The sequence below is a fragment of the Biomphalaria glabrata genome, chromosome 16, assembly GCF_947242115.1.
Source record: "Biomphalaria glabrata chromosome 16, xgBioGlab47.1, whole genome shotgun sequence".
In the NCBI taxonomy this organism is placed as follows: Eukaryota; Metazoa; Mollusca; class Gastropoda; family Planorbidae; genus Biomphalaria; species Biomphalaria glabrata.
The window spans coordinates 16,722,622-16,746,268 of NC_074726.1; the positions used below are offsets into that span (position 1 = coordinate 16,722,622).

Below are 23,647 nucleotides of genomic sequence, written 5' to 3' on the forward strand. Positions count from 1 at the left end.
CCATGAAGAGCATTACATATAGAGATTTTTTGTGTTTCTTGTTAAATATTTCAATCCGTTGAATTATTAAATATATCATCAGGCTTGAGCTGTCAGGTCATTGATACATTCTTTTTCCTCAGGATGTTTAAACTTCAATCCATGCTGCACAAGTTGTCTGCTTCTGTACATCCTAACCTGCTGAGATCTGCTTTCAGTTTTAAAAACATTTTCCTCAATACCTTAATTTCCTCTGCACTAAGGAGCAATTCCCTCATGTTCATAATATGATGTAACATTACTGAACTTGTTTAGCTGTGCTATGTACTTTCTGTATATTAAACATAATTATAGTTTGAAAAAATCTTAATTTTTTTGTTAAATTAAGGATATCTTTTGTATACATAATATTTACAGAAACAATAATTCTTAGAAAATTCTTTTACCATGAAATGTGTATAACTTGCTTTTATTCTAGTGTGCTAGATTTGTTTGGGATTTAGAAATTTCAAATACTTACAAAACCAAACAAATCATACACATTATTTTGTTAAACTAATTTTTTTTAAAGAAGTAAGATAATTTGAATGATTAATTATGTTTTAGTTTCTTTAACTTGAAGTGTATTCACCCTTGATTTGCTACATTTATAGTATAATTACGACCTGTCATTCTTCCATATTTTGTGTGTTTTATTCCACTTTGTTTTATTCCACTTTGTTTAATTACACTGTCTTGTGTTCTCCATCATATCAATACATTATCAGATCCGTGAGTGAAATAAATAAATGTCACCTACAAACATCTCCATTTATATACCTGTGTTTATCTAGCTTGTATTGTTGACCATGATTTTACCCACCCTAATCTTTCTTTGGATAATGTGTAATCAGCAATGTTTGTTTTTTTCTATTAGAAACTCATTTAATTTATTTCTATTTAGTCATCTTTTTTAAACTAAAAAAAAACTTTAAAAAATAATTTTGAATTCGTAAAATAATTTTGAATTCGTACTGTACTAATAGGTCTATGTCTATACTGTGAAATATTCATTACTTATTTCTTGTTATTTTTTGTTTAAATCCTGTGATATATAATTTGTAGATGCAATGTTTGATTGTTTTATAAAATTTCATCTTAAAAAATAATATTAATGTGGAACTATTTACTTGAATATTTATATTATTTACAAACAAACTATTTGATTTAACTGAGTTGGACAAAGCCAATGTATTCTATCAATTATCCCAGAAAGTTCTAACTACAGTTAAAATGTTGCCTGTTGTTCCAAATTTTCATGATTCTATTTCTGGGACTGAGTCTATTACACTGACCTCATCTATGAAGCTTAGACCAGCCAAGAAATATTTAGACAATGTCAGCTGGACAAGTGACCTAACAGCATCCATGCAAACTACTGATAACCATAATGTTTATCCAATCTATGTTCCTTCTTCTTACTTCAGGTCAGATCCTAGAGGTTTTGTACACTCCATGCAGATTTCTAGAGATCAGGAACTTTCCAGCAGGAACCTATATAACTCAGATGATAAGTCAGCTTTTTCAGTCTCTGTCAGTGTTTTACCAAAACCTTCTGGTGCTGGCTATGATGTTCTGAGCTCATCACATTATAAGGAAAATAACCAGGCAATTGAGGGTATTAATTACCCTGTAAACTTCACAAGTCCAGGAAATAATTACATCTCTCTTGCTCCACGACCTCAATCAAAGTTTGTGGTCCAATCAGGGTCTCAGTTCTCTAGAAACATTGCTAATCCTGATGTCAAAAAAAGAATGCAAGAAAAACGAATCAAGGCTACTGGTAAGATGGACCATCTCAAGTCATCATCATCCACTTTTGAGTGGAGGGCCAACAGTGAACTTTCCTTTGATTCTATGTCTTCCTTGGCAGAAACCTACAAGAGCTCAGGAAACAGTATTGTTTTCAGGCCCACGTCTCCTCTTCGAGAAATGGAATCAACACTAAGTGAACGTAACCTTACTTCAAGTCCAGTTGATGAGATTGATTTTCCCTTACCAACGACTAGAAATACACCAATACAAGGTTTAAAATTAGACTCAACTCATGATTCTGTGTTTAACTTTCATGAATCACTTTTTACCACACCTCATAATGATTCCACTGACTCTAATCTCTACTGTGAGACAAAATATAGGCCACTGACACCCAAGCTAGAATTCAGTGAATTAAATCAAACACCTGGATTAATGTCACGTTTTAAGAAAGATATAAAAAAAACTGAAAGTGTACAAAAAGAATCTAGTCAAACGGGGCCGGATAATAGGAAAAAGACACCAGAAAGAAGTTCAGAGAGCAATAATAACACAAGTCAATGTAACTGTGGCATGTATCATTCTCACACATTCAGGAATATTACTTGTAGCCATGATTTAGAAGCCAGGAAAGAGAGGCGCCAAAAGATTATCCTTGAATCTCTTAGAGCATCTGGGGAGCACAGAAAAGATGGTATTGATGACCCTAGAAATGTGTTTTGGCTTCCTACTTTAGCCTTTCATCCTTATAAACACGGTGATGCACCAGTTTCATTTTCATCATTGTGGCCGACATACAAAGACCTTCGTGAAATCCTGCAGGTAATGTATGTTTTAATTATATCTAGACCAGATGTCCAATCACTTTACCATAGGCTTGTGGAGTCATGCGAAACACTGCACTTATCCTAAATTTTCGGATTCAAAACTTTTGGCATTATTATTATTAGCTGGCCATCTAAACTAAACCTTAAATTTCTAAAACATTTATACTTGTAACCTGTCATTAACTAAAGGGAAATGATGTCCAATACTGTTCTACATGAACTTTGTTGTGCACAACTAAGAAAATAGAAAAACTCAACTGTAGGTCAGAAACATTCTTTGGGCTAGATTGGACACCCTCAATTGAAGATGTTTATTTTATGATTCTAGAGTTTATGAAACAGTTGGCTCTTATTAACCAAAAAATATTTATGTCCTTCCCAACGAATATTTCTATTATAACGTTATCTAATTCTGGAATTGTAATAATTTATTTGATTTGATGTTCGTTGTCAGTTGTCTTGACCCTTGTCTTTGTTAAAACATTTTCAGCATTTTGCCTTTTTTTAATAGTATAATTAGACCAGAAACAACTGGTTTCCACGTGGACGCCATAGCATACTTAAACAATACCCTACTTTTCAGTTGTTTTAGACCAGGTTAAAATGTGTACACCTGTTACAAGTCTTTGTAACGCAGGTACTGTTCTGTTCTCAGAACTCAGGCATCCAGAAGACTGTCCTTAATTCTGATGCAGTGGTAGACTTGTGTACGTTGGCCTGTACTTGTGGACCTGTGCAGTTACTAAAGTGTTTAATTGATTTGGAATTGATTCGTGAGTACATTACAGACTTGTAGCTTGTTCTCTATCATGAATTTTAAGTCCAATACATTTTCCTTGTTTTTTTTCATTCCTATGCTAGAGAGTTATATTGCATGTACCTCAACCTACAACAGTTTTTTTTTTGTTTCTGACACCTGTTAGTGTTTGATATCATTGAGCTCGATTTGCACCAGCTGTAAGTTTCTATCCAATCTTTTTACATTCCTATCATTAAAAGAGTACTGTTAAAACTGGAAACTCCAACAGTGACAGCTCAACACAGAGGACTTTTTTTGAGACCGATTCTCGCAGGTAGAATGAATGAGTCTAGATTCTATTAAAGAAACCTGACATTTGTCTTTATAGTTGTTTGATAAACACAGAGTAAAAAGACGATGTACTTTGTAAAATGTATTGATTTTATGTTAGAACCAATGCAAGCTGTTCAGAGAAGTTGGTTATGTCAGCAAGTATGATGATGACTACTTTTGTCATCATGAATTCTCATGTTCAAGAGAGTAGAAAACCATTTACTTTGCAGTATCATTGGGGTATAACAGGATTGTTTCTTATCACCCACACTGTTCAGTATTATTTTCTCCTCTATGTTGACTGATGCATTCATAGATAGAGATAAAGGGCATTGCGTTTGATTCTGAATATTAAGCATGAGTGCTGTGTTTCACAGAACTATGTAATCCAGTTGTGACCTGCATATTTTTTTGCAATTCGTGCAAACAGAGCTGTTGTTCAACAGTGATCTATTTAAGTTTTCTTTTTGTCTTCTGGGACTTTTTCTTTGTGTCTTAAATATGTTTCAGGCATAGATAATAACAGAATAATTATAACGTACCAGTGTAGGATGCAGGCCTATTTAACCCACAGAAATATTGTAGCACTCTGCAGCTTTATTTCTCCAAAATGACTACAGCAATTCCTTAATATTGATGTTGAGTAGAACTTTTGATGTCATCTTACCATTAAATTTAAGTTTGTTCCAGCCTTCATTGTCAGGTGTATTGTGGAAGATATATCGCTAAATGATTGGCTTGCTTTACTTGCTGTATAATTAGCCTTCTGATGTGATCGTCAAATAATATAATAAATTTGTTTAATCTTTATGGTGACATGTACACATATTTGGTCAAGCATCAACTGGAAATTTTTTAGAACACACAAATTAAAAACACTGTTCGATAATGTCAACCCTGGGAAGGTACTGGGCTTTATTCTGGAGGTGGGGTTGTCTACGAAGGTTTGATTAGTGACAGGGCAGGGAGATAGTGAACATATAATATTTCCAGCAGATTTTTATTGAATTTATACATTTTTACTATTTTAGCTGAATAGACCTTGCTTTTAATGATTTAACTGTTTGGAATTTAGCTCTTGTGATATAAAGGGAGAGTAATCCTTGAAGGATTATGGGCACGACATGGCCTAAATTGTGCCAAAAACTCAAAACTCAACCCAACAAGTTTTCTCATGACTGGATGTTACTTGGATAGTGATTCTTCAAACTAAGAAATAGCCTTGATTTTGTCATCCAAATTCTTTTTCACCTCCTTCTGATGCCTTAATAATGCCAGATTTTTGTATGGAACTGAGGAGCTTGACTTTTTTTTATACTGATGCCCCATGTGGCTCCCTGCCACCCACACATTCTAAGATAAAACCCTTTTTGATGTATCCTTCATGCGAGATCTGCATTTAAAAAAAAAGAAAAACCTAATATGGACCATTAATTCTATTAGTCCATATGGCTGAACAATCTTCATTGTGTTCTTGTCATGAATCTAGACTTTTCCAAAATTTATTCTCCCCCCCCCCCCCCCTTTACGTAAGAAATCATTTCGTTGCTTATTATTTGAAGCCAACACCCTTGCTTCACAACGTTATGTTATTTTTAATGAATCTTTTTTTTTTCATCCAAACTAGTGACACAACAAGTGGCACGTAATATCTAGAGCCACATAAGAAAAAAACAGCCTTGCTTTACTCCTACAAAAATATTTCAAAAGGGAATCCCCTATCTATACCACACACACACACAAACACAGAGTCTTGTGTGCTTTTGGTATCTTGACCTAGAGGAACAACTTTTCCACATACACTTCTATGGAAATTTTAATTTTTTGTCTTTGAATGTGCTTTTTAAAAAGGAAGAAAAATAAAACTATTCAATCAGAATTAGTATTTTACTCACTCAAGAGTGATATTCAGTGTTGTTGTTTTTTAAATAAAGAAGTGTATTTTGTTATTAGATGTTTATATTAGCCTTAAAAATGTTTAACTATTCAACCAAAAAACAAAGATTTTGGAAAGTTGACCAATGGACATTCTTGAACTTGTAAAGTACATATTTATTCTGATGACATAGTAAGAAATAACTAAAAAAAATAAAAGATTTCCCATAGTAGTCTTAGTGATGTAAATTCTATATAGATTGTTTAGGTCAAACAAGATACAAGTTGTATATAAAATGTAGTTAGTTTCTAAACCACATCATATTCTTGACATTATTTCTGACTAGATTCTGATAAAAATTGAAATGATCATGGGTAAATCTTGCAAGGTTGAGTGGTAAAATTCTTCTTTGTCATTATTTTTTTGTTTGGCAGGGAAGGATGCATGAGAAAATGCACAAAGACCCTGTTTTGTAGCCTATGTCCTTGATTTAATCAATAACACAAAATAGACTTCCTTTTTTTTGTTGTTTCTTATTATTGAAATAGGAACTAGCAGTGGGAATGCGTGTGTTTGTGTGTACACCATTATAAAAAACAAAATGAAATATATGTGGAGAGGAGGTAGAAGATAATAGAATTCTAGGGTCATTACAATGTCCAGAGTGAAAAAGAAAGAGGAAGGGGGGTCTGATCAAACAACAAAATAGCACTTATCATATATGTCAATAAAGAACTGAAAGGTGGAAGAATATTCATGGATTGCTTATAGAACTCTTTTTTATGGTGGTGGGGTAAACGTTTAAGTAATGAAGCAGGCCATTCCAATAAAGCAAACAAATCAGTGAGTAAGATATTTCCGAAGGTGTCAAGAAAATTTTATTCTATATAGGAGATTTACAACCTTGAACTCCCCCCCCCCCCCCCAAGGCTACTCCTATGTTGCAGAGGATGTTATGACTTTGCTGTCTTCTAGATCTTCAAGTTTTGTAGTTTTTTTCTGGAGGAGTATGAATAGAATGAAAATTGACACATGGATTTGTTTTATTTTGAAATGGTTTGGAAAGGTCTTAAAATTATCTATCTATAAGTATATTCTTAATAAACTGTCTTTGTTTCTATGCTAGGTGTTGATCAAGTGCTAGAAAGTGGATCTGGATTGCTCCATTTGTCTGTCTTGGCGCACAACTTGAAAATAATACAGTACTTAATGATGAAAAAAGTAAACTCAGATATTCGTGACAGACAAGGTATGTGAACAGTGTATTAGATCTACATGGAATCTATTTGATATGATACCTATATTATACAAAGTACAATCTTTGTTCTTAATGCATGTATAGACTCAAGCTTTCATACAATAGTGTGATAGTAATGACATTGAAAGATAAAATTACTCTTTGACACACTAGTTAGCCATTCAACTTTTAAGTATATAAGTTATAGTGATCTATTTCTTTGTTTCTTCTAGGTCTGTCTGCTGACCAAATATGTATTTCTTTGTTTTTTCTAGGTCCATCTGCTGACCAAATATGTATTTCTTTGTTTTTTCTAGTTCTGTCTGCTGACCAAATATGTATTTCTTTGTTTTTTTTCTCTAGGTCCATCTGCTGGCCAAATATGTATTTCTTTGTTTTTTTCTAGGTCCATCTGCTGACCAAATATGTATTTCTTTGTTTTTTTCTAGGTCTATCTGCTGACCAAGTGTGCTACAATTCTCAAGTAAGGAAACACCTTGCAGCCAAATACTTGTTAAATAAGGACATGTCTAAAGATAAAATATTGTTGAAGCCAAGTCTCCAGGACAAAGACACTATTTTTAAATTGGCCAATAACCCTAAAATGTTTGTAGATATTCAGAAAAAGCTCCAGGTAATCACTTTTGATTTTGTGCACACTATGTTAAAATAACTAATTACAATCTATGCATAAGTGTCAACATTATGCAAATCTTTCATACAAAATAATGCATGCAATTTCACTCAATATAAGCTTTGTTTAAAAAAAAAAGTATTTAAAAAGATTTTACTTGTACAGTAGTTAAAATTATTGAAAATTACTGTTTTTAAGTTTTAAATTAAGTTTCCTATGTAATATAAAGAAAAACATGACTAAATTCAATAAAATATTATATTTTTCTTATTTTCTTATAATTATAAAAGTGACTAGAGGTGCACTGAAAGAAAAAAAGTTGCACATCTCTGGTTTATTGCATCTCATCTGAAGTTTTTGATCACCTATTGAGAATTTATAAAACGATCATGGTAACATTTACCGATACACCCCCTTTTTTCTCCCCTCACAATTTTCCCAACTGGTCCAGACAAGTGATAGGATCATAGCATAGTGAGAAAGTGATAGGATCATAGTGTAGTGAGAAAGTGATAGGATCATAGCATAGTGAGAAAGTGATAGGATCATAGCGTAGTGAAAAAGTGATAGGATCATAGCGTAGTGAAAAAGTGATAGGATCATAGCCTAGTGAGAAAGTGATAGGATCATAGTGAGACAAGTGATAGGATCATAGTGTAGTGAGAAAGTGATAGGATCATAGTGAGACAAGTGATAGGATCATAACATAGTGAGAAAGTGATAGGATCATAGCCTAGTGAGAAAGTGATAGGATCATAGTGAGACAAGTGATAGGATCATAGCGTAGTGAGAAAGTGATAGGATCATAGCGTAGTGAAAAAGTGATAGGATCATAGCGTAGTGAAAAAGTGATAGGATCATAGCCTAGTGAGAAAGTGATAGGATCATAGTGAGACAAGTGATAGGATCATAGCGTAGTGAAAAAGTGATAGGATCATAGCGTAGTGAGAAAATGATAGGATCATAGCGTAGCGAGAAAATGATAGGATCATAGCGTAGTGAGACAAGTGATAGGATCATAGCGTAGTGAGAAAGTGATTAGGATCATAGCATAGTGAGAAAGTGATAGGATCATAGCGTAGTGAAAAAGTGATAGGATCATAGCATAGTGAAAAAGTGATAGGATCATAGCGTAGTGAAAAAGTGATAGGATCATAGCATAGTGAAAAAGTGATAGGATCATAGTGAGACAAGTGATAGGATCATAGTGTAGTGAGAAAGTGATAGGATCATAGTGAGACAAGTGATAGGATCATAACATAGTGAGAAAGTGATAGGATCATAGCATAGTGAGACAAGTGATAGGATCATAGCATAGTGAGAAAGTGATTAGGATCATAGCATAGTGAGAAAGTGATAGGATCATAGCGTAGTGAAAAAGTGATAGGATCATAGCGTAGTGAGAAAGTGATAGGATCATAGTGAGACAAGTGATAGGATCATAGCGTAGTGAGAAAGTGATAGGATCATAGCGTAGTGAAAAAGTGATAGGATCATAGCGTAGTGAAAAAGTGATAGGATCATAGCCTAGTGAGAAAGTGATAGGATCATAGTGAGACAAGTGATAGGATCATAGCGTAGTGAGAAAGTGATAGGATCATAGCGTAGTGAGACAAGTGATAGGATCATAGCGTAGTGAGAAAGTGATAGGATCATAGCCTAGTGAGAAAGTGATAGGATTATAGCGTAGTCAGAAAGCTAAAAGCATGAAATTGCATTAAACAAAAACAATTGGTAAAAATATTTCTAATCGTACAGATTTATTGTTGGGTCTAGATCTATTACTAATTTAATTACATGACTGATACAAACTAATTGACACAGCCACACTTAATATAAGCTTTGTTTTTTTTTTACTTTTCAAGTTTTTTTTTTAAAGTATTTTTTATTTATGTTTTTCTTGTTACAGACTTTAGACTTTAATGTGAATACAGAATGTGACAATAATGGAGACTTTTTATTACATCTTGTAGTTAAACAAGGTAAGTGATAGGCATCATATTACACTAAATACTTCAGATTTGAGGCATCATATTACACTAAATACTTCTGATTTTAGGAATCATAATACACTGAATACTTCAGTTTGTATATTTGAATTTGTGAATAATTGTTTTGTTAAAAGTAAATTTATGTTCAACATTGTTTGAGATGAATTAATCAACATTTCTATTACTAAAAAGTATTTTAGTTTGAAATAGAAGAAGTTTTGCTTATAGAATGAAAGCTTGAAAATAGACATAGTGAAGATTTTATTAAGTGGGATTTATGAAAATACCAAAGTTGGGCTAAGTCATTTCTTTTTTTCTATAGGTTTAAATCAATTGCCATTGTTAATGGCTCTTGTAAAGATTCAAGGTGCAGATATAGAACTCTGTAATGCAGATGGGATGACACCTTTGATGATAGCAGCATCTACAGGAAACTTTGTTCTTTGTGATGTAAGCTTTAGCTACCTATTTATTGAGTGAAACTCTTCAGCAGTGGTTCTAAAACTTTGTGTCCTCTTTGAACAAACAATCCTTCATCTCTCCACTTAAATATCTTCTGACTGTTTTTTTTTCTCCATATTCTTAAAGTATTTGTTATGCAGGCTCATACCAGAATAAACATTTCAATTGTTTTGTAGAATTATGAGATGTAAAAAAAAAGAAATAATTTTGCATGCGGTGAGAGCAGACAGCCCCCGTGGACTGTGTTGGACAAGTTCAAAGACTGCAATATTGCTAAACAGTTCCAATTTAAACTAAACAACTGCTTCGAGGCTCTTGCAGATATACTGACTCTTGAAGAAGATTGGGCCAACTTCAGAGATACCACTATTGAGTGTGCAGAAGAAGTCATCGGAAGGAGGCGAGGTTCATACAAGGAACGGTGGATACAAGACATAACATGGAAATTGATTGATGAGAGGAAAGAGGCCAAATGTAGACGAGACCAGAAAAATGAAACACAGTATCGCAGCCTAGCAGAAAAAGCCTATAGGGAAGCAGATCTGAAAGTAAAGAGAAGCTGTCGATGAGATAAAATATACTGGATTGAACAGTTCTTGCTGACCGGTACGTGATGTTTTGGCGTCGCCGTTTTGGCACGAGATATAATTTGAAGATAATTTAATAAGCACGTAGCTTTAATAACAATATTTATTTTACTCTACCATAATATTCTATGTATAGTATGAATTCTAACACCATCCAGCGAATTGTTGTTTTTTTTAAATATACAGGTTTTGTTTATTTCATGAATATAGGCCTATAATAAGTCAGATTCCTGAATGGTAATGACATGCTATCCCCTCCCCTTTATTTATATGTGAGTTCTGCTAATCACACTGGATGACATTTTTCGATTTCTTTCCAAAAGACTTTTTTTTTATTTGACATTAGTGTAATATGCAAACTAGCTAAGTGTCATACTATAATATAATGCTGAATGATGACAATAACTCCACACATAGTAAAGGTCAAGACACGGAATGTAGTCAGTACAAACTTTAACGTGAATCCACAAATGTAAACAAACACTAGGGGCGACAATAGATATAAACAAATTCACAACACTAAGATACTTTGAAAAGATATATTTTGAGAAATTGGTAGGGGTGTTTTGGGTGACACATCTCGCATTGACGCAGGTATAGTTAAACAAATGAAGACAAGACCAGCACCAAGCACTGGTCGTTGGCGTCATGCTTCTGGCGATCATCTCCTTGGGACTGGTCATTACCTGTGACACCTATCCCACCCCCTCTCTTCTGCGCACATTTCAGTCCTTGTATATACTCTTTCCACTTGACATGCCTAGGTGCAAATTTATAATCCTTAATCTTTAATTCAATGCCTACCCCTCTCTTTCAATCTCTTCGCCCCTACGTCTTTATAAGCTCGCGTAGTTTGGACCATTCACTAATCATTTTTCCAGCACGCTGACAGACTAGAAAAACTTTTACCATTTCATTCTATTATATTTTTAACTGAAAACTTGTGGCAGTCTATATAAACAATGGAAAAAGTCCAGTCGAAGCTGCACAACTTCAGGCTGCCTCTATTTTAACAACAATTTAAAAAAGGGCTGTATCTTCCACAGAGATCCCATCTGGTATCATAAATAGTGCTCTACAGGGAACTTAGGCAGCAGTGCATGCAAATTTGCCTAAGAAAGACGCTTTGCGTAAAGTAATTCAGCCTAAAGGAAACAAAATGCAAGGAGCTCCTCCACAGCCTGAACTCAGGTCAACTTGGACTATTTCAATAGAATACCAAAACTATATAGTTTCACCTGAGCTGACAGAAAAGTTTCTTTTGTATGACTCTGGAGAAAATGACAATAAAAGAATTTTACTATTTGGTAGAGAATCAAATGGCAGTTGGAGCAGTCAAATAAAAAAGCTTTACGTGGATGGGACATTCAGAAACACCCCTTCTATATTCTCATAGATCTACGTTATTATGGCAGAAAGAGGTGGTTTTGTCCTGTCTGTCCTTTATGTACTACTGCCAAACAAAGAAGGAGAAACATATCGCCGCATGTTTGAAGCAGTGAAAGAGTTGTGGCCAGATCTTAACCCTTCATCTGTTTCTATGGACTTTGAGCTGGTTGTAATCGGAGCTCTTCAGTCAACATATCCGTTATGTGCTATACATGGCTGTTTGTTTCATCTGACAAAAAATATGCTAAAGAAATTGGCAGATGAAAATCTTCTTCTCATGTACAACATTGATCCAGAATTTGTTTTGGTAGCTAGAATGATAGTTGCATTGACATTTGTTCCCATCGAGGACTTGGATATGGCTGATGAAACTCTGGCAAATGAACTGCCTGTATATCTTACACCGATAATCAACTGGTTTGAGGACACTTATATTGGACGTCTAAACCGCAGTAGAACTCGACGATGTGCTCTGTTTCCTCCTCCTATGTGGTCTGTCTATCAGAGAACACTAAATGGGGATAATCGAACAAACAATTTTATGGAAGCAACACATCGGCGACTACAAGCCAAGTTTGGAATGAGCCACCCATCCATATGGAAATTCATTGATGGAATACGAGCTGTCCAGAAAGGCCGTGACCTTATATATGAACAATATATCCGGGGAGACCAGCCGCCTTCTAAACGAAAAAAGTATATTGACACAGACAAAAGAATCAATGTAATTGCACAAACTTATCAACAGAGGAACATCATTGAATACTTCAAAGGACTTGCACACAACTTTTTTAATGGACCCTTGAATTCTGGTGACTTAGGCAAATAACCATGGTGTCTATGCATACTTAACTTTAGTACTTTGAGAAACATGGTTCATGTATTATAGTTTTACTTATTATTAGCAAATGTGTAGTATATATAGCTAGAGATACCATACAGTATAAACCAATGTTAATGTAAACAAATATTTGCATCAATTTTTTTTGTCTATAATCGTTTCATTTTGTTTTTGTTTTTAATTTTAATGTAATACCTTCAAGTTTTTAAAAATAAAAGTGTGCCTCTTAATAAACACACATACACAAGCCACAAGATTAATGGACTTGTTATGGCTTTGTTATGGCTTACATAAAAAAAAAGGTTTTAGCAGCAGATATAAAAATAATTACTCAAATAACATTTATAATGTACGAAAGTTACTAATGTTTTTCGCTTAATAATGTGTTTAAAAATATGTCTTAACACAAACACTCATGCAAAACATAGATATGCATAATTGTTTTTAAAGAAATGATACAATTAATGTACATAATGTATTTTGCGCCAAAACGACCTTGGTGCCAAAACAGCGGCGCCAAAACATCCTGCTTCGCTCGCCGACAGCTTCTCAATACTTTACACAGCTTTACACAGATAAAAGACAAGCAAGGCAAATTTTCTTTTGCTAACGAAAGAAGAACAGGATGCAAGATGGTTAGAGCACTTTAAAGAGACCCTTAACCAACTGTCTCCAGACCTGACTTACACATTCAAGGACCCCTCTCCGGACAATGATCTCAAGCTAAAGACAGACACAATTAGAACAGAGAAGGTTACCATGGCCATAGCAGTCCTAAAGAATAACAAAGCACCATGGGGTCAGCAGAAATGGTAAAACCTGGGAACAGTGCATTGTTGACAGATTGACTGATCTCTTTAATCTCTGTTAGCAGCCTTCTAAAGTTCCTGAGAACTTGCAAAAAATGAGAGATTGTAAAGCTTCCTAAAAAGGGCAACTTGGCAGATTGCTACAACTTGAGGGGCATTACCCTTCTCTCTGTCCTGGGCAAAGTTTTCAGCATTTTTTGTTAAGATGACTTCAACTGTCTGTAGACGACAGGCTCAGAGAAGAGCAAGCAGGCTTCCAAAGAGGCAGATCAGATGCAGAGCAGATCTTCATTCTATGAAATACCATGAACAAAGTCTCAAATAACAACAATGGCTAATGTTTATTTTGTAGACTTTAAAAAAGCATTTGATAATGTTCATCTAAAATCACTATAGAAATTGTTAGAGAATATGGCATCCTTAAAATATTTGTTCAGATCCTAGGTATAACGGCTGTATTTAAACAAAAGAAAGAACAGCAGAGTTTTTTAGTATTGAGACAGGTGTGTGCCTAGTTAGAGAGCCACCCAAAATTGGGCTCCACATAAACTTGGATAAAACCAAAATTTTGAGAGTGGGATACTAGGCAAAGGTTGCCCCCCATCACATTTGGCAAGTCAGGGCTAAAAGAGTTGGATATGTTCACATACCTAGGCAGCATCATAAGAAATGATGGGGATACCTACCATGATTCAGCATGCTGAATAGGAAAGGCAATGACCATTTTCCAAAGGCTGCAACCTATTTGGACAAGCCATGCTACTGGACTTGAGACAAAAATCCACCTACTTAGCAAAAATGTCATTCCAGCAGGGACGTATGCCTGCTTTTCTCTGAGCTTCTTGTCTACAGACTTGGTAAGTCAGGGCATTGAAGTCATCTGCCAAAATTGAGAATAAACTAAATGTGGCTTCGCAAAAATGACTAAGACAGATTTTAGAATTAAGTTACAGAGAATGATCTCTAAATTTATTGATTTTACTAAAGGTTTAACTCTAATCAAATATGAATATTCATTTATTTTGAATTTCACTAGGAGGCGTGGTGACAGTATGGCAAAGCGCTTGGCTTCCAAACCCGTGTCCGATGCTCAAATCCTGGTGATGACTGGGATTTTTAATTTCAGGATCTTTGGGCGCCTCTGCTCTAATTGGTACCTGACATTATTTGGGGAAAAGTAAAAGTGGTTTGTCATTGTGTCTGGCCACATGACACCCTTGTTGACTGCGGGTCACAGAAACAGATGACCTTTACATCATCTGCCCTATAGATTGCAAGGTCTGAAAGCGGAACTTTTATGCATCTCACTGGTCTATTTTGTGTCTGTTCTAGTTTTCTTCAGTTTAGGTGTCCCAAACAGAGGATGCAAATTCTATTATTACCCTAACCAAGGTTTAATAACATTTAATTTTTATGTTCTTATTTGATTTGTAGAAATTTCTTTTAATAAACTTTGATTTTTTTTTTTATTTCATCAATATGGGGATTCCTTGATAATTTTTCATTTATTATGACACCTAGGTATTTTGAGTTTTTAGTCTATGTAATTGGTTTACCAAGAATAAGATAAGTGGTATTTATTTGTTTTTGTTGTTTTTGTTATTCTTAATAATTTACATTTTGACATTTTTCTGTGTGGAAAGACATGCTCCATTTCCAATGATGCCTTTGTGCCTTGGGATCCATTGTAATGTTACTGTTATATTAAATTTTGACATCATAATAAGTGTTGTCAACTCTCTTGGGGTACACGAAGTGTTGCTAGTCAATGTTTGAAGATTGGATTGTGAATCTATAATGACAACAATATCTGATGGTGCTTTTGTTCTGTCCTGGAGTTTGTTTTCTACTGTCTGTAATACTAGAGTGAAAGCTTCATTTACAAGTTTGGAGCAGTTATCGCCACCAGATGCACTTATCTTGAGATTTTTTTTTTCAGGGGGACACCAAGACCAACATTTATGGTGGCTTTCAAAATCCATTGGTGTACATATGGATAGCTGTTTTTGAATAGATTTCAATGGTTTCTACTGTACCTAATTTGAACTTCAGTGGATTTGTTTCCTTTGTTAGGTATTGTTTATTAAATGTGTTTTATGGATTGGTTGTTTGGGACATTTAGTCCAGGAGCTATGTTCCAGTCATGTTTCTGTATTGTTGGGTGTTTTTGGGCTACTTCATCAGTCATTTGGATGCAGTGTTTGGCTTCAAATGTTCACTTTGCCTATTTCTAGTTCTTTAGGATGATCATCCTCCAACTATGTGAATATCTCGATAGCCTGTTGTGTTGCTTGGTTCATTACAGGCTGCTGTTGTCCTCATACCTCCACTGAGTAGATGTAAGGTTTGATTTGGACTGTGTCTAACGATGCTTGATAGGTTTTGCTGGCAGCTATTTGTATGGAAATGACATATCCAGTGTATAACTGTCTTAGGGTTTTCTTTTCGGTTACCCAGGATGTTCCTGCTAGGTGTTTTATTATGCTTAGCCTTCGTGATGCTTTTTCTTTTAAATCTGCCAAAAATGTTTTAAAGACAATCTTTGATTTAGTTTTACACATAGAGATATTGGATTTTTAATTTATAGTTGCTGTGACTAATATTAAATAAACCAACTTTTCTTTCTTTGTTTCCATTTTTCATAATTTGGAATCCATAGAAATGGTTGTAAGGGCTTTGTTAATTTTGGATCTAGCACTGGATATTTCTCTGTGATCCATATTAAGAGGTCGTTAGCATAAAGTGCCTTTAAATTATGAGTTAATTTGCGAATCCTGGTAAAGACTGGGATTTTTTTTCTCTGGATATTTGGATGCCTGTAAGTTCACCTAGCATTAGTCGTGTAAAAGTAAAGGCGGTTGGTCATTGTGCTGGCCACATGACACCCTCATTAACCATTGGCCACAGAAACAGATGACCTTTACATCATCTGCCCTATATTAGATTGAAAGGTCTGAAAGGGTCTGAAAATGTCCAATGACAACAAAAATATTTGTTTGTTTGAAAATGCATTTAATTTCTTTATTTGAAAAAAAAAAAGCAATATATTTTTGATTGAAATGATTTTTGTTTTAGTTTAAGAATTTATTATTACTAGCAGTCACTAATTTTGTACCACTAGGTTTTGATTTGTCTGTTTGGGGCTGATCCCAACAAACGAAATTCTCAGTCTGGTAGAAGTGCTTTACATTATGCTGCAGAGGGGAATCACAGGAAAACTGTCGAGTAAGTTTTGTAGTCTTGTCATTTTTCTTTGTTGGTTTCTTCTGCTAGGACCATATACTACTATCATTGGCATATTTAGTTGTACCAGTACATTTAGATGTATTGTTAGACCACATAACTATTAAGAACATGCATTGCAGATATATTGATTGAGGTAGGAAATTATTTAGGACATCTTTTTTAACTATATTTTATTTGAAGTGTATGAACAAAATGTCTTGGCATATCACAGACTATAAAACACACAACATCCGATGTCTCAATTATTTCATAAGCTTAAGCAAAGATGCAGTATAAGTAATAATGGTTTTGTAATACATTCATGTTTTACAATTTAGTGGGTGTACTAATATTTTAAATACAGTACTGAATTTTAGTCTATCTGAAAACACATAACACTTTAGGATGTTCAGATGAGCCATTAATGAACCTGTTCCATCTAGCTAAGAAAATGTGAGTGTATTTAATATAGATAGTTTATCATGTGCCACTATGTACTGCATTCATCAATGTTGTTACCAAAACCTTTGCTCTGTCTAGGCTGCACAGAAAAGTGGTTGGCTTTCCTTGCCTTTCTTCTCCTCTACAACTTAGGCAGTAAAACATCAATCATTCTGTCCTCCAGGCTTGAATCAATAACGTCTGAATTAGCAATGAATGAAGTTGTCATTATTTAGTTTTGCAATGTTATCTTCTTATCTTATAAATTACAAATGTTACTTCAAAAGAGAAGATAATTACAAGCACACAAACACATTTTGATTAGTTCACAAGCACATTATCAACACATTGACACTACAAAGCAACATTTTATGCAATAAACCAGGGGTGTGATACATTTTATTTTGGCTTCAGTTTTGCAATGCACTCTCATCATTGATAGGCATTGCTAAGCAATATTCTATGTAGTAAATTAGAAGTGCAACATTTTTTTTTTACTATAACACTATTGCACTATCATTGATTAGCATTACAATGCCACATTATATGCAATAAATCAGGAATGTAACTTTTTTTTTTTGCTATATTTTTGCATTGCACTCATATCATTGATTGGCATTACAATTTACAAAGCTAATTTCTATGCAATAACCCATTCATCCATTCTAGTGGCACTACTGCCTATGGAGCGCCTTGGCTTGCTTAAACACTTGTTTCCATTCAGATTTATATATATATATAATAATTTGCAAAGGGAAAAGATGCCACAGTCCTGTTGATAATCCATGCGCCGTTCCTCAAGGGGCCGTTACACTAATGGCGAGCCCTCCACGGTTAGCTTGGTACAACATAGGAAAATGGGGGAGTCCCCAGTGCACTCGCCCTTTGGCCATGTCTAGCCCATGCGCCCGGGGAGCCAGATGCGTCGGAAATAGCAATGCTTTACATAGGCATTGACTTGGGTCTCTTCCAGACAGAACGGTGGTTCATACAGATTTGTTTTTTTACTGTTTGATGCTCAAACAGGTTTTTTTTCAAACTTAGAGCTCAAAGAGCCTTCTGCTCAGCTCTTAGATGATCTAACGGTTATGAAATAGAAAGTTTTATGGGCAATATGAGTTCTCTAATTAGGTGGGTTCAACTGTAACTATTGTTTTCTTATACTATTAGTATTCAATTAATGCTGTCATTTGGGTGTGCAGAAATTTAATCAAACGAGGAGCTGATGTGAACATGGAGGACCATGTTGGTTTACGAGCTGATGATATCCCCCAGTGTGTTTGGACCATTGATGATTGTAAAGAAGTGATTATATTCAATAGAAACAAAAGAATGGAATCATTGAGTCAATCAGTCAAAAATGTAAGTATTGGTTTGATAAAATGTGTTGGCTCTCACAATAGTTTCACTTCACCTCTACAATATTCTTAATATTAAAAAACTAATTTAATTAATTACAATTGTTATTTTTTAGTAAATAAATAATTTTTGTTTTAAACAAATGTATTTATAGCAGGATGAAATAGATCCTAGGAAATTTCTGCCCTCTGACTTTTGTGTAGTTAATTCTGAAGGCCATACACTTATCATGACTGCAGCAATATACAACAGGTGAGTGTCATTGCCACACATTGACAAAGCTGTAGAATAAGTGCAAAAATTGTTTATAAATCTTGTTTTATAAAGAGACTTGTATCATTGAACAAAAAGTCTCCTTTTTTTTTTTATTAATATTCTGTACCTGAAGATACCTTTTACTGAACTGTTTACTCGAGATCAATAATGCAACCATCGATGCACAGCATAACAAAACTGGAATGACTGCTCTGGCAATGGCAGCAAGTTTAGGCAATGAAGAGGCAGTCAGTATTTTACTCAGGTCAGAGGTTACAATAGAATATTTTTTTCACTTACATCTGTAGCTTTTCTGATCATTTTATTGTTTTTTTATGGATTAAATTGGGCTGGTAAAAGAGTTAATATAGAATTAAATGTATTTATAATAATAAGGTTTCTCTTCCAGTCTGAAAATTAAGGAGGAGTACAGTATTTCATGTGGCTACACAGCCCTAGCTATGATTCACATAGTTGGCCACATCCAGCTCAGACATAACCATTCTGTTTTCACCATTTACATCTGTCCTCTGCAGTAAATTTCCTTTTGGTTTCAAATGTGTATGGCATTTATTGATTTATTTATATGAAGATAATAAGGCATGTTTAAATGTATGCATGTATAAATAGTAGGCATTACCTTCAAGTGTATGTATGCACCTGGTTGCATTCAGCTTCACAACGAGACTGTTAAAGGTCACTTACAAAGGCCGTGGGATACATATTTGAGACCAAAAGAAAATTGTTGCAGAGGACAGATGTAGGCAGCGAAAAAAAATCCAAATCGACCACTGGCGGACAATGGTTATGCTTGCCCTGGTTGTGGCAAAATATGTAGGTCACAGCTGGGGTTGTGTAGCCACGGAAAATACTGAATTTCTCATTAATCTTCAGACTCAAAGACAAGCTTTATTATTATTGTTTATCTGGATAAAAAAGGAAAAAAAACAACTATTCATCAGAAATACTAGTTTACTCACTCAAGAGTGGGTGGGTGGATGCAGGGCCCGCCTTAGGCCACTGCAAGCTATGTGACCGCAGTGGGTCCTGCGCTTTCCTAGTGTGGTGATTGTGTTTGTATATAGTATTGTAAACAACACTTGATAGAATCTTGGGTGTAAGATTTAAGGAATTCCATGTTTATTTATTATTATTTCATTGGGGATTGGTTGGGACAAAGTGACTGCGCTTGGAGTTTTGTTATTGTTGTCAGAGGCCTGAGTTTTGGAGCCTAGTTGTATAGTATAAGTAATATAGAAGTCAGTTTTCATAATGGTGCTTATTTAGTAGTTAACATTTGATGTGTTGCCTATAACTACAGTTATCCTGATGACTTTTATTAAAGCTATATTTTGTTATTAATTCATCTCTGGTGTCTCTTTGAATGTATTGAAAGAAGTACGTTTATGTTTCATATCTAAGCCAAGCCAGGAGTTCAAAAAAAAGGTATTACAAAATAGGCCTACCCTTAACTGTGGCATCCAGTGAAAGAAGCATTTCGCTCCTCAAACTAATCAAGATTTACTCAAGACCAGCAATTTGAAGATAGATTGAATAAATTTGGCAATTCTTGCTATTGAGCGTGATCTATGTAGGAAACAGAATTTAGATGATATATTGTATGACTTTGTTACACGCAAGACTCATAATAAAGTTAATTTGATCATGATTTTTTACTTAGTAAAGTAAGTAAAGTAAAGTAAGACGAATTTATTTTCTTATATAAGATCTTAATTTTTCACTATTATCCATATCTCTACCCATACTGGGCGCCACACAATACATTTCAAATAGGGTCCATCGCAATCCGTTTCGCATACAGCCTATTTCCTAGTCCAAACCCTCCATAGGATCATCAAGAAGTCCAAGCCACAGTCCAGCACGCAAACAAACTAAGTTAAACTAATGCATTAATGTTTCTTCTTCTTCTTCTTCTTTTTCAAAGACACCTTGAATTGTTGTGCCTTCTTCTTCATTTTATTGATGCTAGTTTAGCCACTATATTCCTTGCTCACACTTTGACCTAAGTCACACTTACTTCTTGAAGTCTTCCACTTCTCCCATTGCTTGGCTTACTTCCCCTTTAGTCCACACTTTTGTTTCATTGGGACAACACAAATTATAGTGATTTGGAATGATTGGTCACTTCATAATATTGTTACGAATCTCACTATCCAGGCTCTCTGCAAACTGCACCATACACCACCAACTTAAAGAACTTGACAACTCAGGGCTCCAAAATAACGTAACACTTTAATGTCAATAAATCTGAGCTAATACTGTACAATTGGCAAAACGTACACTGTACAAATATCTCTCCGATAACACCGTACCGCCGTATCAACTCTTGCACTGGCCTCTCCGTCTCTTTCCGGGCTTGCACTGGGTTCAACAGTTCAGGACTGACTTCACACACTAGGCTCGTTGTGTCGGACTCGATCGCAGACCAAGATCAAGACACCGTTCGTCTCAACTGTACTTGACAGTACTCCGCACTGAACCGACGTAATGCTCCGTACAGTTGTAGTCGGCCGTGTTCTGAGCCCTGTCGTGAACCTTCTGTCGTGGACCTTCTGTCTTGAACCTTCTTTTCTCAACCGTCTTGACTGCGACACCTTCTAGCTTCGTCACATGACTACATCCCTCGTGACGCTCCTGAGCTCTGTTCACAACGGCGATCCTTCCCAAACAGTCATGTTGACACTCGACTCGGCTGACCATCGTAACTCGTCACGGTTGACCGCTCATCTAGCGCTGGCCTGGGGCGATTTGCGTCGGCTGACTACACACACACCACTACCCCTCTCTGTGCCACCACCAGGTTTATAACAATATGAATATAAATAAAGTGCTGATTTTATAGTATAAGATTTTAATTTATTCAATAATAAAATTATTAATCAAGTGCATCTAATCATTATAGATACAAAGCTAGTCCTATGATTGCAGACATGTCAGGTTATCTGCCCTTGCATCATGCAGTTCTAAATGACAAGGAACATACCATTGATATTTTCTTGGATCATTTTCCATCTACATACATAGTAAGATATTATAGTAATTTTGAATATCACTTATTTATTCTACACAAAAAATTGGGTTTCTTCTACCACATAATTGGTTTTAACATTATTCCTTTATGCTAACATTTAGTTATTACAAAGCTTATATCAACTCACACTGTCTGTTTGGTAAAAGTTTGAACATATTTTTGAATCAAGTTGAAATTTTGCATAATTATTCCAGCAGATACATGAATCAATCTAAAAATTAACCAATTAGTTAATCAATTAGTACTAATTAATTAATTTTGTTTTATATGGCAGAAATGGAGATAAACTTTGTTTTGATATCTTATATTTGGAGAGATTTAACTTTTTTTTTCTATAGGTTACCCTTAAACCTTCAAGATATCTAAGGCATGAAATAAAACCCTTCCTCTTGCATGATATTTGCTACAATTAGTTGAATTTGTTCATATATGTCGAGTATATTTTCAAACAAAACATTTTTGAGTGAAGCCTAATTTATTTATTTACTTGGTTGGCTGTACAGTTATAACAAATCAAAACTGCTTTTAACATTGGCTTAATTTGCAAAAAGGCTATAAGTCCAAGATAGGGAAAATAGAATGGAAGATTTCTTCTCAACTAGCTCTGTATTTTATAAGCATTTCTTGCAGGGTCTTTATAAAGCTATGAGGATATGTAAGAAGACATCTCTACACTCTAAGTTAAAAAGAGCTTGGGAAAAGTAGGTCACTAATTGTTTTTACATTTTCTTTAGAAATTCATCAATATAAACTTACATAAAAGAGTAGTTCTGAACATTGAAATATAACTTATTTTCACAATACTTTTTACAAGTTTAGATTCATTAAATTCATTATTTTTTAGCCATTGTCTCACCTTTTAAAAATATTAAAACCAATATTTGACATTTTATTCAAAGATCTTGCCACTTGCATTAAAATTGTAAATATTAATCTGTTCATATCTTTGCCATAGAAATGTTAACTCACTACAATAGGGAACTATTTTATCATGTTAGAGCAGGGGTGGGCAAATTTTTCTTAATGCGGCCCTCAATAGAAAAAGGTTGCTCACCCCTGTGTTAGAGGCATGTTTTCTGAAGATACATTGATATACGTTATCTTATCTTCTTATCTTATCTAATACAGACGTTTCTTCAAAAAAGAAGATGATTACATCCTACTTGTCATGCATTTATTCATGCATATTAACCAATGACTTAAATTCTGCCAAGTCACTGGTTTGCCTGGCTAGCTCAGGCAACCCATTCCATGCTCTAGTAGCGCTATGATTTAAAAATGGACATCATTTGAAAAGTGTATATTTGTTACTCTCTACAAAATGTCACTTAAAACTTTGAAATATGAAGTATTTATTGAAATAATTATATTCAATGGAAACCATTGATTTATGTTCTGTGTTCACAAATCAAATTGTTTTATGTCCAGACGTCAAGAAGAAATAATAACACCCAAGTTATTAAATTGTGCTTTATGTGGAGATGCAACAGAATTATACAACATTTTAGAAGAGGGTGACAATATTAATCCAAAAGTGAGTTTTAAGTTTCACAGAGCTATTTACAACTACAAAACATAAGTAGTCATTTTATAAATTTTTTTTTCATAATTCAATTTTGTGTCTAGTTATAATTATTAATTAAACTATTTTTTTTGTTTACATTTTTTTTCCAGAGTGGAACAGGAAACTGGCCTTTATACTTAGCAGTTGAGAATGGAAATTTAGATGTTTTGAAATTATTATTTGAGGTAAAGAAATATATTTAATTAGATGTTTTCTCTACTCATTACTATGAACTTGTTAGATGGGAGAATAC

General features: G+C 34.5%; 1 protein-coding gene across 10 annotated transcripts in view; it reads left to right on the forward strand.

The window, feature by feature from the left end:
- The window catches only part of LOC106057851 (serine/threonine-protein phosphatase 6 regulatory ankyrin repeat subunit A-like), a 56,703-nt gene that overhangs the window by 19,577 nt on the left and 13,479 nt on the right, over positions 1–23,647 (forward strand). For 5 of the 10 annotated variants that reach the window (XM_056014583.1, XM_056014584.1, XM_056014582.1 and 2 more), the window contains 14 exons: positions 123–2,595; positions 3,256–3,373; positions 6,675–6,797; positions 7,235–7,419; positions 9,329–9,401; positions 9,733–9,860; positions 16,620–16,723; positions 18,367–18,526; positions 18,678–18,775; positions 18,912–19,043; positions 21,702–21,822; positions 22,461–22,531; positions 23,259–23,364; positions 23,505–23,579. In XM_056014583.1, coding sequence (XP_055870558.1) covers positions 1,252–2,595; positions 3,256–3,373; positions 6,675–6,797; positions 7,235–7,419; positions 9,329–9,401; positions 9,733–9,860; positions 16,620–16,723; positions 18,367–18,526; positions 18,678–18,775; positions 18,912–19,043; positions 21,702–21,822; positions 22,461–22,531; positions 23,259–23,364; positions 23,505–23,579 — 2,838 coding nt within the window. In that variant the 5' untranslated portion in view covers positions 123–1,251. The remainder of the gene's footprint in view (positions 1–122; positions 2,596–3,255; positions 3,374–6,674; positions 6,798–7,234; positions 7,420–9,328; positions 9,402–9,732; positions 9,861–16,619; positions 16,724–18,366; positions 18,527–18,677; positions 18,776–18,911; positions 19,044–21,701; positions 21,823–22,460; positions 22,532–23,258; positions 23,365–23,504; positions 23,580–23,647) is intronic. The other 5 variants (XM_056014588.1, XM_056014589.1, XM_056014590.1 and 2 more) reach the window with 3 other exon arrangements.